The sequence below is a fragment of the Cololabis saira genome, chromosome 16 (genome assembly GCF_033807715.1).
Source record: "Cololabis saira isolate AMF1-May2022 chromosome 16, fColSai1.1, whole genome shotgun sequence".
In the NCBI taxonomy this organism is placed as follows: domain Eukaryota; kingdom Metazoa; phylum Chordata; class Actinopteri; order Beloniformes; family Belonidae; genus Cololabis; species Cololabis saira.
The window spans coordinates 8,489,233-8,501,276 of record NC_084602.1 but is presented as its reverse complement, the minus strand read 5'-3'; the positions used below and the strand labels follow the sequence as shown (position 1 = coordinate 8,501,276).

Genomic DNA, 12,044 nt, shown 5'->3' with positions numbered 1-12,044 from the left:
TTCTGTGCAAAACAGTGAGAGTCAAGGTAGTAAAAAGGTTTTCTGCGGAGAGTTAAAAAAAAAAAAAGGAATTAAGTTTAAAAGTATGAATTTTCTGCTGACTTTTACTGTTTAATCTAAACAATTTTAGTATCTTTCATGATGTAACCATTATATGGCTAAAATAATCTTAAAATAGAAAAGGCTAGCCTCCAATTACAAAATGCTGGTTAAAAACCGGGATTATTTGCATTTAGCATTTCAGACATTGGATTTTTAATATCAGAAGAAACATTGAAAAAATCATCAATGTTATCAGAGTTAAAACGGTTAGGATTAGTTTTCTTTGGTTTCGTATCAGAAAAAAAATTACAGTAAGGTGTCTTTAGTAATTTTAGTAATTTTATAAACAAAGAAAGATGCATAAAATATTTACATGTCAGAAGCACAAAAGGATCCATCAGTGATAAGATGATCTACTTTATTATTTTTATCCATCCATCCATCCATTAATTTTACCCATTTTACTCGCTTTATATCTCGAGGGTCCCGGTTATCAGCTGGAGCCGATCCCAGCCTATTACAGGCTAGAGGCCGGGCTACCAGTGGCGGAGCTAGACTTTTAACCTTGGGGGGGCCAGAGGGGGCCAGGGCTATGACAATGAATTAGTTTCTCGAACAATCAATTGCAATCTGAGTCTCTAAATGTTGAAATGTACATATTAAGCACAGGAGATGAGATTTGTGTATATATAGATTTAAGTTTATACACACTGTACAAAATGTAAAACAAAAAAAACAAGTTTGCAACAATTTTTAGTTCAGTTTAGTCAAGACCAGAGAGATCAAGTGCCAAACCACCTTATGCAGGTTCAAAAAAGCATGATCCTTCGGTTGTGGTGAGAAGTCGCAAAATGTTGCACAAAGTCATCCATGTTGAGGGCACGTGCCCTGGCTTCTTGACTTCGCTGTTTCGTCTAATATGGCCAAAAAGTTTCCCTTATTCTTGGAGTCCTCAGACTCTCGATGACCCCTCTGTGCTATATTTTGGGTTGCAGTCAAAAGAAGGGTTAGTGTATTATTATTATTTATTTATTTATCTACTTGGTAATTACATTTCACTGGTAAGTGCAGCAATGATAATGAAACCACCATATGTCTCTATTATTGCCCTGTACCATGACTGGCAGGTGCTTCGTCATTATTAATTCCACCTGAGTTTGAGCAGCAGCTGTCACTCAGGGCTGCGGGGGCGCTGCTGCGTTCACGGACGCCCAGGTTAAAGCCCCGAAATCAGACCAGTTCACTTGATTAAATATACAAAAGCGGAAAAAGTAGTGGTGATTATGTTTTAGTTTGAATAAGGTAAGGGTGAGCGCCGTGTCCCGCAGGCCGTGATCAGCATAGACATATTTACGTAGACGCCCCATCGAGCGCTGCGATACTTCAACGTCGCCGCCATATTGGATGTGGCAACACTGCGCTGTAAACTAATACAAATAATGGACTTATTTTCTTAAAGCGCCTTTCTAAAAAGAAATTTACGTTTTACGTGTCATTTATTCATTCACACACGCACTAATATACTTGGGAAACAGTTTAGGCACCAAATATAATATATTTAATTTTCTCAGATGGCAAAAATAATAACTTTATTGATCCCACATAGGAGTAATTCATGTTATATCAGCTATAGAGAACAAGGTAGTGCCAAAAAACAATATATATCCCCCCTCACAAAAATAATAAAAATAGAGAAACACATTTTCTCATCAACAAAGCATATTTTACATAAACATATTCAAAAATTTTCAAGTAAAAAAAAAAAACATTTGAACCATTTTTCAGATTTTTTTTCAGTTATTTTATTGTCTGAAAAATGGTTCAAATGTTATTTTATTGTCTGGAAAATGGTTCAAATATGTTATTTTGTTATTTGAAAAATTTTAATTTGTTTTGTTGATGAGAAAATATATATTTTATTTTATTATTTTATTTTATGTTTATTTGATATGGACATAGCAATTACATTGGACAAACCAGATGCATTGTTTACGTGTTTTAGCACGAGTGCTAATTCGAAACACTTGTCCTTAGGCAGCTTTTGAAAAGAATAGAGAGCAATAAAATATTAAGATAACAAGAATGGGAAAAAAATAAAAATAATAAAATAAAGAAATAAATAACGAATTTGGTGCTAAACTGTTTCCCAAGTATATTAGTGCGTGTGTGAATGAATAAATGAGACGTAAAACGTAAATGTCTTTGTAGAAAGGTGCTTTATGAAAATAAGTCCATTCACTTATATTAGTTTACAGCGCAGTCTTGCCTCATCCAATATGGCGGCGGCGTTAACGTATCGCAGCAGCGGGCAAGAACACTCGGTGCGGCGTCTACGTATATATGCGTAGAGCCTACGGCGTAGGGTACGCGGCGACGCGCACCGCTCTGCGTCGATGTAACGCGGGACCATAAATCAGGCCGGGGCCGGCCCTGCATCACATCCGCCTCCCCGCCATAAAGCTGCAGTTCCTCCCTCGGCCGCCAGGGGGCTGACCACATCTCCTCGACTACAGCAGCTCGTCCGGCGGTTCCTCCACCTGGATCACCAGCTCAGCATCCACCCGGACCCTCCAGCCCGACCCGGCCCGCCGGCACCGCGGGACAGCCCAGCAGCGAGCCCGCCCCCCGCAGAACCCCCGCAGTCTGACCCGCTCGCTAGGCGGCTAACGGCTAGCAGCAGCAGCAGGCCCAGACGAGCCGGCCACGATCCTCCGCCCCAACCCGCAGAACCTTCGCTGCCCTGGTCCGGACCAACACCCAGCCCGGTACTGCTCCACTCGACGACGGGACGACGGGATGGCTCTGAAGAGGATCCACAAGGTGAGCGGGGCCGGGGCTGGGGGTTCGGGTTAGGGTTAGGGTTAGGGGGGAGGTGGGGGAGGGCCGGGCCGGGCTGGGGGGTCCGGGGGGGGCCGGGGTACTGGTACTGACACGGTACAGGGCCCGGCCCGGCCCGGGAGCCGCCGGCCCGGGCCGGGCCGGGCTTACATCACACCGGCCGCCATTGTTGGAGCTGCGGGAGGAGAAGAGGCCGCGTGGCCCGGCCCGGAGACCAGAGCTGAGACTAGAACCCAACTATAGACTCACTAGAACCTCACTATCTCTCATTAGAACTTCACATACCTGCTTATATCTCTGATCACAGACGTCACTACCTCTCATAATAACCTTAGACCTCTCAATCACCTCACAATCTCTCTCGATAACCTCACTATCTCTGCTTATATCTGCTCACAGACCTGAATCACCTCACTAGAAACTCACTAGAACCTCACATATCTGCTTACAACCTCACTAGAACTTTACAATCTCTCACTATAAACTCACAGATCTCTTATGTCTCTGCTAACAAACCTCAATCACTTTATAATCCCACTAGAACCTCACTATATCTGCTTATATCTCTGCTCACAGACCTCACAATTTCTCACTATAAACTCACATATCTGCTTATATTTCTGCCTATAGACCTCATAATAACCTTACAGACCTCTCAATCACCCTACAACCTCACAATCTCTTACAATATCCTCACATATCTGCTTATTTCTCTGCTAACAGACCTCAATCACCTCACAACCTCACTAGAACCTCACTATCTCTACTAACAGACCTCACAACCTCTCATAATCACCTTAGACCTCTCACTCACCTCACTAGAACCTTACAACCTCACAATATCCTCGCATATCTGCTTATATTTCTGCTAACAGACCTCAATATCCTCACTATCTGCTTATCTCTGCTTACAAACCTCTCATAATAACCTTACAGACCTCAATCACCTCACAATAACCTTACATTCTCTCACTATAACCTCACATCTCTGCTTATTTCTCTGCTAACAGACCTCAATCACCTCACAACATCACTATCTCTGCTTATATCTCAGTTTACAGACCTCACAATAACCTTACAACCTCACAATCTCTCACAATAACCATATATCTCTGCTTACAGACCTTACAATAACCTCTCAATCACTTTACAACCTTACATCTCTGCCCACAATCTCTCACTATAACCTCTCAGACCTGCTTATATTTCTGCTTAAAGACCTCACAACCTCTCACAATAACCTTACAATCTCCCACCCTGCACCTCTGCTTATATCTCTGCTCACAATCACCTCACAGACGTCACAATAACCTCACATCTTTACATCTCTGTCTACACCAAACTAGTCCCCAGGTACAGCTCGGTGTCGGTCCCACCAGCTGGTTGTGTTTAGACTGGTAGTAAGGAGAATCCATGACTCGTGTGACATGAACGTCATGACTGTGTTTTTATGATGCACTTCTTTGGTATGTTGACAGACCTCATAGCTGTGCTCATTTCCCTGCGTGTGTTCAGACACGTTAGCGGAGGAAACATGGCAGTAGTAATCCCCCCCCCGCCCTGTGGTTGACATCCTGGCCTACTGTCTCCTCTAGATTACTGTCGACTATACTGTTTTAAAGGAAATCCCCCCAAGTTGCTCTGGAAATGCTGAGAAGACCAGGGTGGGGCAATGCCTCGACTTCTCTCCGAAATAGATGCTCGCCTATAAATATCAGGGGCCGTAGTAAACAGTTCACATATAGCTCTAGGTTTGCTGTTTACTCGGGAGATGACAGTAAGGTGACCTGGAGCAGAGTTGTACTCCGAGTAGAAACGCAGGACGGTGCCAAAGAAACTCTCCAATGTATTAGCATTCACACTGAGGATGAAGTGTGAAGAGCCATTCAGTCCTTCAACTCGATTGTCTCATGCTCTTTGTTGTTGAAAGACCAGTGTGAGTTAATTGTTTTTTTGTTAAAAAATGTTTTCTTTTGATTACAGGAGCTTAATGACCTGGCTCGTGACCCCCCAGCACAGTGCTCAGCTGGTCCAGTGGGTGATGACAGTAAGTATTCCCGAAAACCACTGTTTTTAGGATTTCTGTCATTGTATATCGTGGTATTTTTATGCAACAATCTGAAACACAAACATAATATATTTCCAAAAGCTATAAAATCAAATTTTTGATACAAGAAATTACTTTTGGTTGCAATAAATTTGCATATTTCCATAAGTTTCTGCAGCTCTAAAGGCTCTACAGGACTGTCTCAGTATAGACAGAATAGTAGAATATTGTGATAAAATCCTTTATTTTCTGTAATGCAAAAATGTCATACATTCTGGATTCATTACAAATCAACTGAAATATTGCAAGCCTTTTATTTTAATATTGCTGATCATGGCTTACAGCTTAAGAAAACTCAAATATCCTATCTCAAAAAAATTAGAATATTGTGGGAATCTTAATCTTAAACTGTAAGCCATAATCAGCAATATTAAAATAATAAAAGGCTTGCAATATTTCAGTTGATTTGTAATGAATCCAGAATGTATGACTTTTTTTTTTTTTTTTTTTTTAATTGCATTACAGAAAATAAAGAACTTTATCACAATATTCTAATTTTCTGAGACAGTCCTGTACGTGTTTCTCTAAACTAAAAATGGAGCAAGATGCATTTTGTAACGCAGAATAGACATAGTGAGAGAAACTATAGAAGCACGGATGGAACGCAAAGAGGAAACGCTGTTTCTGGAAACTGGAATGACGTTTCAGAAGCTTTAATTCCGGTCAGATCACATACCTGTGACCTTTTGCCGCCTCTGATATGTACTTTCTGTTTTACAGTGTTTCACTGGCAAGCTACAATCATGGGACCTGTAAGTACTTTATGGCTTAGTCATGCTCTTTGACTGTCAAGTGGAATGTTACCTTTTAAGTCCTGTGGTTGTTCCTTGAAGCTTATGGTAAGGAAGTGTAGTTACTTCTACCTAAAATGTTTTAATGTTGTCTTTGCCTTCAGAGCGACAGTCCATATCAAGGAGGTGTTTTCTTCTTGACAATTCATTTTCCAACAGACTACCCCTTCAAACCACCCAAGGTGAACCTTTTTTCTTTCTGATCACTCGTAAATGAAAATCCTCTGTTTTTAGTAGGCGTTCATTTACTTAAAAAACACAAACAGTTCTTGTAGAGTAACTGAAGCTTGTGACTGGGCCCCATGGGCCTAGGTGTTTCTCTGTAGATCAGTCTGTCAACCCACAAACTTGACAAATGGCTTTGAGGAATTTCAATTGCACAACACTAAAATGTTGTTCTACACAGACTTATCTAACATGTTTTGTTTTTTCTGCTCTCACCTACAGGTTGCATTTACAACAAGAATTTACCACCCAAATATTAACAGTAACGGCAGTATCTGTCTGGATATTCTCAGATCACAGTGGTCTCCTGCACTTACTATTTCTAAAGGTATGAATATTAACAAAAGTGACGCATCCCATCTGTGTTTTTCTTATTCTTCAAAGATCCAAGTCGTTATATTATGTTTTAAGAGTTTTCTTAATGTGCACTATAGAAGCACGTGCTGTATGGTCCAGTTCAGATGATTGTGTAGTGTGTGTCCCTCATTTGTAGACATTCTGCCTTGAGAATACAGAATATTTAAAACTTTGACTTAAATGTTTGGGGGAAATGCTTACTCGTTTTAAACATTAACATTTATTTTCTAACCATTATTTCTTTTAGTTCTTCTGTCCATTTGCTCACTCCTATGTGACCCAAACCCAGATGACCCACTAGTGCCAGAGATTGCCCGAATCTACAAAACAGATAGTCAGAAGTAAGTAAATGTGTACGACAGTCTGTTGTCTCAACATGTAAACTAACCAGTCATCTCTCCTACACCAACTACAGCCCTGGATGCATATCTCATGGAAAATTGATAATAGTGATCGTTATGTACATAAATCTGAAAATTCACTTGTAATATATGGCTGAGGGCTATAATATAATCTAGTTTTACTTTGTTAGGTACAATAAACTAGCTCAGGAGTGGACAACAAAGTATGCCATGCTTTAGGGTAAGGCTTCCAACCAACACTGCACATTGGCTAGTGTTAGTGAATTGGATGTGTTGCAACGCTCAGGACTCATGGGCATAACCAAAGGCTTGGGTCTGTATTGCAAAGTGTCTAACTGCAGTGGACTCGTACACTAATCCATCTGTGCATAGTCCTATCAGTCCTGGTTGGCTCAAAGCTAGGCATTGGTTTTATACATGCACCTTGATTCCCCGTAGACGGCCTGTTTCTGTTGCATTTCTTCTAAGTTCACATTCCATCCATCCATCCATTTTCCTGAGCTTATCTGAGGGCGGGTTGTGGAGGCGATAGCCTAAGCAGGGTAGCCCAGACTTCCCCCTCCCAGGCCACTTGATACAGCTCACCTGGGGGGGGGGGATCCTTCCCCAGGTGACCGTGCTTCTCACCCCGCCGCTAAGGGAGAGCCCAGACACCTTGTGGAGGAAACTCATTTCCGCCGCTTGTATCCACGATCTTGTTCTTTGTCACTACCGACAGCTCGTGACCATACAGGACTGTTTCAGAAAATTAGAATATTGTGATAAAGTTCTTTATTTTCTGTAATGCAATTACAAAAATGTCATACATTCTGGATTCATTACAAATCAACTGAAATATTGCAAGCCTTTTATTGTTTTAATATTGCTGATTATGGTTTAAGATTAAGATTCCCAGAATATTCAAATTTTTTGAGATAGGATATTTGAGTTTGCTGATCATGGCTTACAGCTTAAGAAAAGTCAAATATCCTATCTCAAAAAATTAGAATATTCTAGGAATCTTAAACTGTAAGCCATAATCAGCAATATTAAAATAAAAGGCTTGCAATATTTCAGTTGATTTGTAATGAATCCAGAATGTATGACATTTTTATTTTTGTAATTGCATTGCCGAAAATCACAATATTCTAATTTTCTCAGACAGTCCTGTAGGTGAGGGTAGGAACCTAGACCGACTGGTAAATGGAGAGCGTCGCTTTTTTCTCAGTTCCTTTTTGACCACGGCAGAGTCTGGTTTACTGAGGATCCCACACTGATCCACCTATCAATCTCGTGCTCCTTCTTCCCTCACTTGTGAACAAGCCCCCCCGAGATACTTAAACTCCTCCACTTGGGAGTCTGATTCCCAACCCAGAGAGGGCACTCCACCCTCTTCTGACTGAGGACCATGGTCTCAGATTTAGAGGTACTGGTTCCCAGCTGCTTCAGTCGGCTGCAACAGTTCCAGCGAGAGTTGAAGGTCCGGGCCTGGTAAAGCTAACAGAACCACGTCATCAGCAAAAAGCGGGGACCCAATTCTGAGGCCACCGAAGTGGACCCCATTTGCCGATCAGGTGCACCTAGAAATTCTGACCATAAAAGTAATTAATAGAATCGGTGACAAAGGGCAGCATTGGCAGAGTTCAACCCTGGGGGAAATTGAGCCAGACTTACAGCCAACAATGTGGACCAAGCTCTGACCTCCGGATGTAGGGTGAGCGTACAGCCCGTATAAGGAGATCCAGCACCCCATACTCACGGAGAAACCCCCAAAGGAGTCCCCAAGGGACATGGTCTATTGCGTTCTCCAAGTTGATATTGACTACGTTTACATGCAGTCAAAATTCGGGTTATTGCTAATATTCCGGTTACTGAAACATTCGGAATATTCTGTTTACATGGTAATTAATCATTTGGGATATCTGGATCAAACCAGCGACGCACGGAGAAACATCATGACGCAATTACCGTCATTTCCGCTTCTTCTTCCTGCATCTAAATTCAAAACAAATGCTGCTTCGCGCAAATTTTCGCTCACCTTCTTGTAAATCTGGCTATCCCGGTACTTTCTAGCGTCTACAAATGCAGTAATGTTCATATCCTTTATTAAATTTATGAAGTGATTAGTCTCCTCACTCCAAAAGGGTGGCGTGGTCTTGCATTTCTCCGTGTTTATAAGAACGTCCTGGACTTAAATGACCAGTATTCCTTGAGAACAGAACATGCGCAGAAAACAAATTAATGTTCCGTTTGATGGGGATATTCCGTTTGGCGTTTACGTGACCAAATATTCGGGTTTTAAAAGGAGTAACCCAGGGGTCATATTTGGGTTTTTAAAAACCCAAATATGAGCAAATTCGGGTTATTCAAAGGGGTTATTGGTGTTTACATGGCCGTGCAAAACCGTGTTATTGCTAATATTCGGGTTTTAAAAGGGTTATTGATGCATGGAAACGCAGTCACTATTTCTCCTGACCCACAGGCCATCGGGTCTGTTGCTGCCAATACATCGTGGAGAGCGCGTAGAAGTCACCTTTGTTTCATGAAACTAAGCTTACTGAAGCTTCGAAATGTCCATTAACAAAATCCAAATATGAATTTCTTTGGCCTTTTTTCATGTCATCATATTTTTAAATTCTAGCTTTCATTTCCCAAAGCTTTAAACCAACTCAGACTTGGAAGTAAGAGTAGTTTCTAGAACACTTTTTTTTTTTTTTTCTTTCCCCTCCCTACAGTAGTTGGATGGTGGGGGACTTATTAGTTATGTACCCCCCACGCTTTTTTTGAGCAGCATTTTTGGTGGTGCATTGAAAAAGAGGCAAACAGTTACCAAAACAATGCCCTTTATGAGCCTTGATGCCATAAAGTGATGCCTAACATACCATTGGGATGCAATAAGATGGGATTCTTGCATGTTGTCTGAGCAGATTGTAAAACCTCAGACGTTTATACTTGTCTTGAACAAACTGAGATGGTGTACCAACCAGTTGGCTGCATGGCAATTGGAACATTTAAATAAGTTACTTATTTCTTCTATCTCAATTGGGTGAAAAGGCTATGAAATGTTTGTGCTTACAGAGGGCGTTTTTCTGCTCTACTTTAATCAAACAAAAGATCAAATCCTTTTTTTATTATTTAAATGGGACAAAAATAATTTAAGCTGGAGGTTTTTGCATTATGAATTCTAACAGTAGACCACCTCGCAGTCAACATTGCTGGTTACAAACGTCAGAATTAGGGTCAACATGCATGCAAACATAGCCACTAACCTCAGCATGAGACTGTTCCCATATCTGATGTAATTTGGTTTGAAAAGACATGGCCTGAATTTATTGAACGCGTATCAAGTGTTTTTTGCGTTTTCAGCGTATGAATACAGTCTTTGGAGATGCTATTTTCGCTTGCCTCAACATTTTTTAAAACATGTTGCGCAAAAGTTGCATGTGCTTTAAGAAATCCTGAGTTTAAGAAGTCTGCAGTGAATTGGGTTAAAGCAATAGCGACTGAGGGTGCAGTAAAATGTTCACTTTAGTGACAATTTTCCTTTTTCTCTTTTTTGCAGATACACCAAAATGGCAAAAGAATGGACACAAAAGTATGCAATGTGATGTCATTCTTTGGAAAGCTGGAAGATGTTGTTGCTGGTTTAAACTTAAAATCATGGGATTCTTTTTTTCTTTTTCACTTTTGTTTGGTTAATCTGAGCATTTTATCCCCCCTCCCCTGTTTTTTTTCCCCACCTTTGTGCTGATAAGAAGATAGTGTTTTCTCTCTACATGCCAGTTTCTGTAACATTTCAACAAAGAGTATGGAGTTTAAAAAACAAAACAGTCCTCAGCACTTTGCCTGAGCATGCTCCAATAAGTTTGTCAACCCCAAACTTTGTGAGCTTATAGAAATTGACTGCACACACTTTGAATCTGGTGCTACTGGAATCCTGACATTGAGCAGCACGTGGTCTGTTCTTCTACTGTCTGAGCTCTTTAATACATTTTCTTAGCTGACCTGTAGCAAAGCCTGTCTTTTTGGCCATATCCTAAATTTTAAAGTTTCAAATTAATGTATTTCCTTGGGTTTTTGTTTGTTTTTCATTCAAAATTTGAAGTGTGGGGGACATTCTCTGAAAGTTTGTGGAAACTGGTTGGTGGCTACTGTATCTCTGCTGGACTGGTGACATCAGTTTGTTCTTCTGGTCAATAGTATAGGAATCTTATCTGAGGAAAGAAGTGTATCTTATTCCACTATCAAAGTATGTGTACAGAGAACCACAGCAGTATATATCAATGTTAAGGAAACAAAATATAAGAACTTCAATGTTGTATTTTATGCATGTCAATAAAGGTAGACTATTATATCTGTTTCTGCAAATTAAGTGGATTGTAAGATTGAACAGTTGGAAAAATTGGTTCCCCTCAAAGGCTTTTTTTGTTTTTGTTTTTGTTTTTTTGCTTTATTTAGAAGCCAGTAGAGCATTTAGTTTTACACCCACTTAAACACTGTCTTCTTGTAGCCCTAAAATATTGAAGCAAAGCTAATGGTTGATTATCAACGTGTGGCTCTGTTTCTTTTTAGTTTTCCCTTCAATAAAGTTACTTAAACCATAAATGGCTCTGCTTTGTGTTTTATGTTCCTCTTTTTCCTTTCCATGCACGCCTCAGGTTTACAAACAAATGCATTTTGAAAAAAGACAAGTTAATCAGAATAATGTTAAAAGGAAATTCAATTCTGTTTATACAATGTATAGTAATACAAGTTGACTGCTTTCCAAAGACCCAGATCACGACCCCTGAGCAATTATTACATAATGGCAGGTATAAACTATCCTTTTAAACACTGGAGCAGTTTTCATTGTAAAAATGAAATTACTTTCCTGTTGGTTAAACATGACCCTTCTGCCATGTTGGGGTTTATTGTTTTGTTTTTTTTAAACTTGGTCCTTACTGAATTTAGTTTAAATTTAAGACTGAAGTTTGACTTGAATTTCTTTACAGAAATGAAATGCATGAAAACAGTTTACATAAACCACACCTACAGATGGCATAGAGAATAAAAGTGTTGCAAAATCTATTTACAATTCACACCAGCTTTTAATCAGTCTTGTGTGTATATACTGTATATTTGAACTTATTAAGTAAGTATTTTTTGGCTTCAAGTTCAAAACTGCCCTTGCAAACCCAATGGGTCACGTGACCTAATGTGTCGTATGCGTCCGGTGGTTTTATACTGTATAGTATAAAACGTTTAGTATATGTATCAAACATATACATATGGTTTTATACAGCCCTGTCGTTATCCAACCAAAACCATCCCACTTCCGCAGAGACGCTCAGTTTCGTTTCTCAA

General features: G+C 40.2%; 1 protein-coding gene across 2 annotated transcripts; it reads left to right on the top strand.

Annotated features, from left to right (window-relative positions):
* Positions 1 to 2,513: 2,513 nt before the first annotated feature.
* Positions 2,514 to 11,306, top strand: LOC133461911 (ubiquitin-conjugating enzyme E2 D2-like). 2 transcript variants are annotated; one of them, XM_061742923.1, is made up of 8 exons: positions 2,514 to 2,862; positions 4,864 to 4,927; positions 5,708 to 5,739; positions 5,883 to 5,960; positions 6,226 to 6,331; positions 6,608 to 6,701; positions 6,893 to 6,942; positions 10,264 to 11,306. In XM_061742923.1, the coding sequence occupies exons 1-7, from the start codon at positions 2,839 to 2,841 to the stop codon at positions 6,939 to 6,941; spliced, it is 447 nt and encodes a 148-aa protein (XP_061598907.1). In that variant the 5' UTR covers positions 2,514 to 2,838; the 3' UTR covers position 6,942; positions 10,264 to 11,306. The 2 variants fall into 2 exon arrangements, with proteins under 2 accessions (XP_061598907.1, XP_061598908.1); XM_061742924.1 differs by lacking the exon at positions 6,893 to 6,942.
* Positions 11,307 to 12,044: the final 738 nt, after the last annotated feature.

Coding starts and splice junctions, on each gene's coding strand:
- LOC133461911 (XM_061742923.1), top strand. CDS start 2,839: ATGGCTCTGAAGAGGATCCACAAG. Junction 2,863..4,863: donor CTCTGAAGAGGATCCACAAG/GTGAGCGGGGCC, acceptor TTTTGATTACAG/GAGCTTAATGACCTGGCTCG. Junction 6,332..6,607: donor TGCACTTACTATTTCTAAAG/GTATGAATATTA, acceptor TATTTCTTTTAG/TTCTTCTGTCCATTTGCTCA.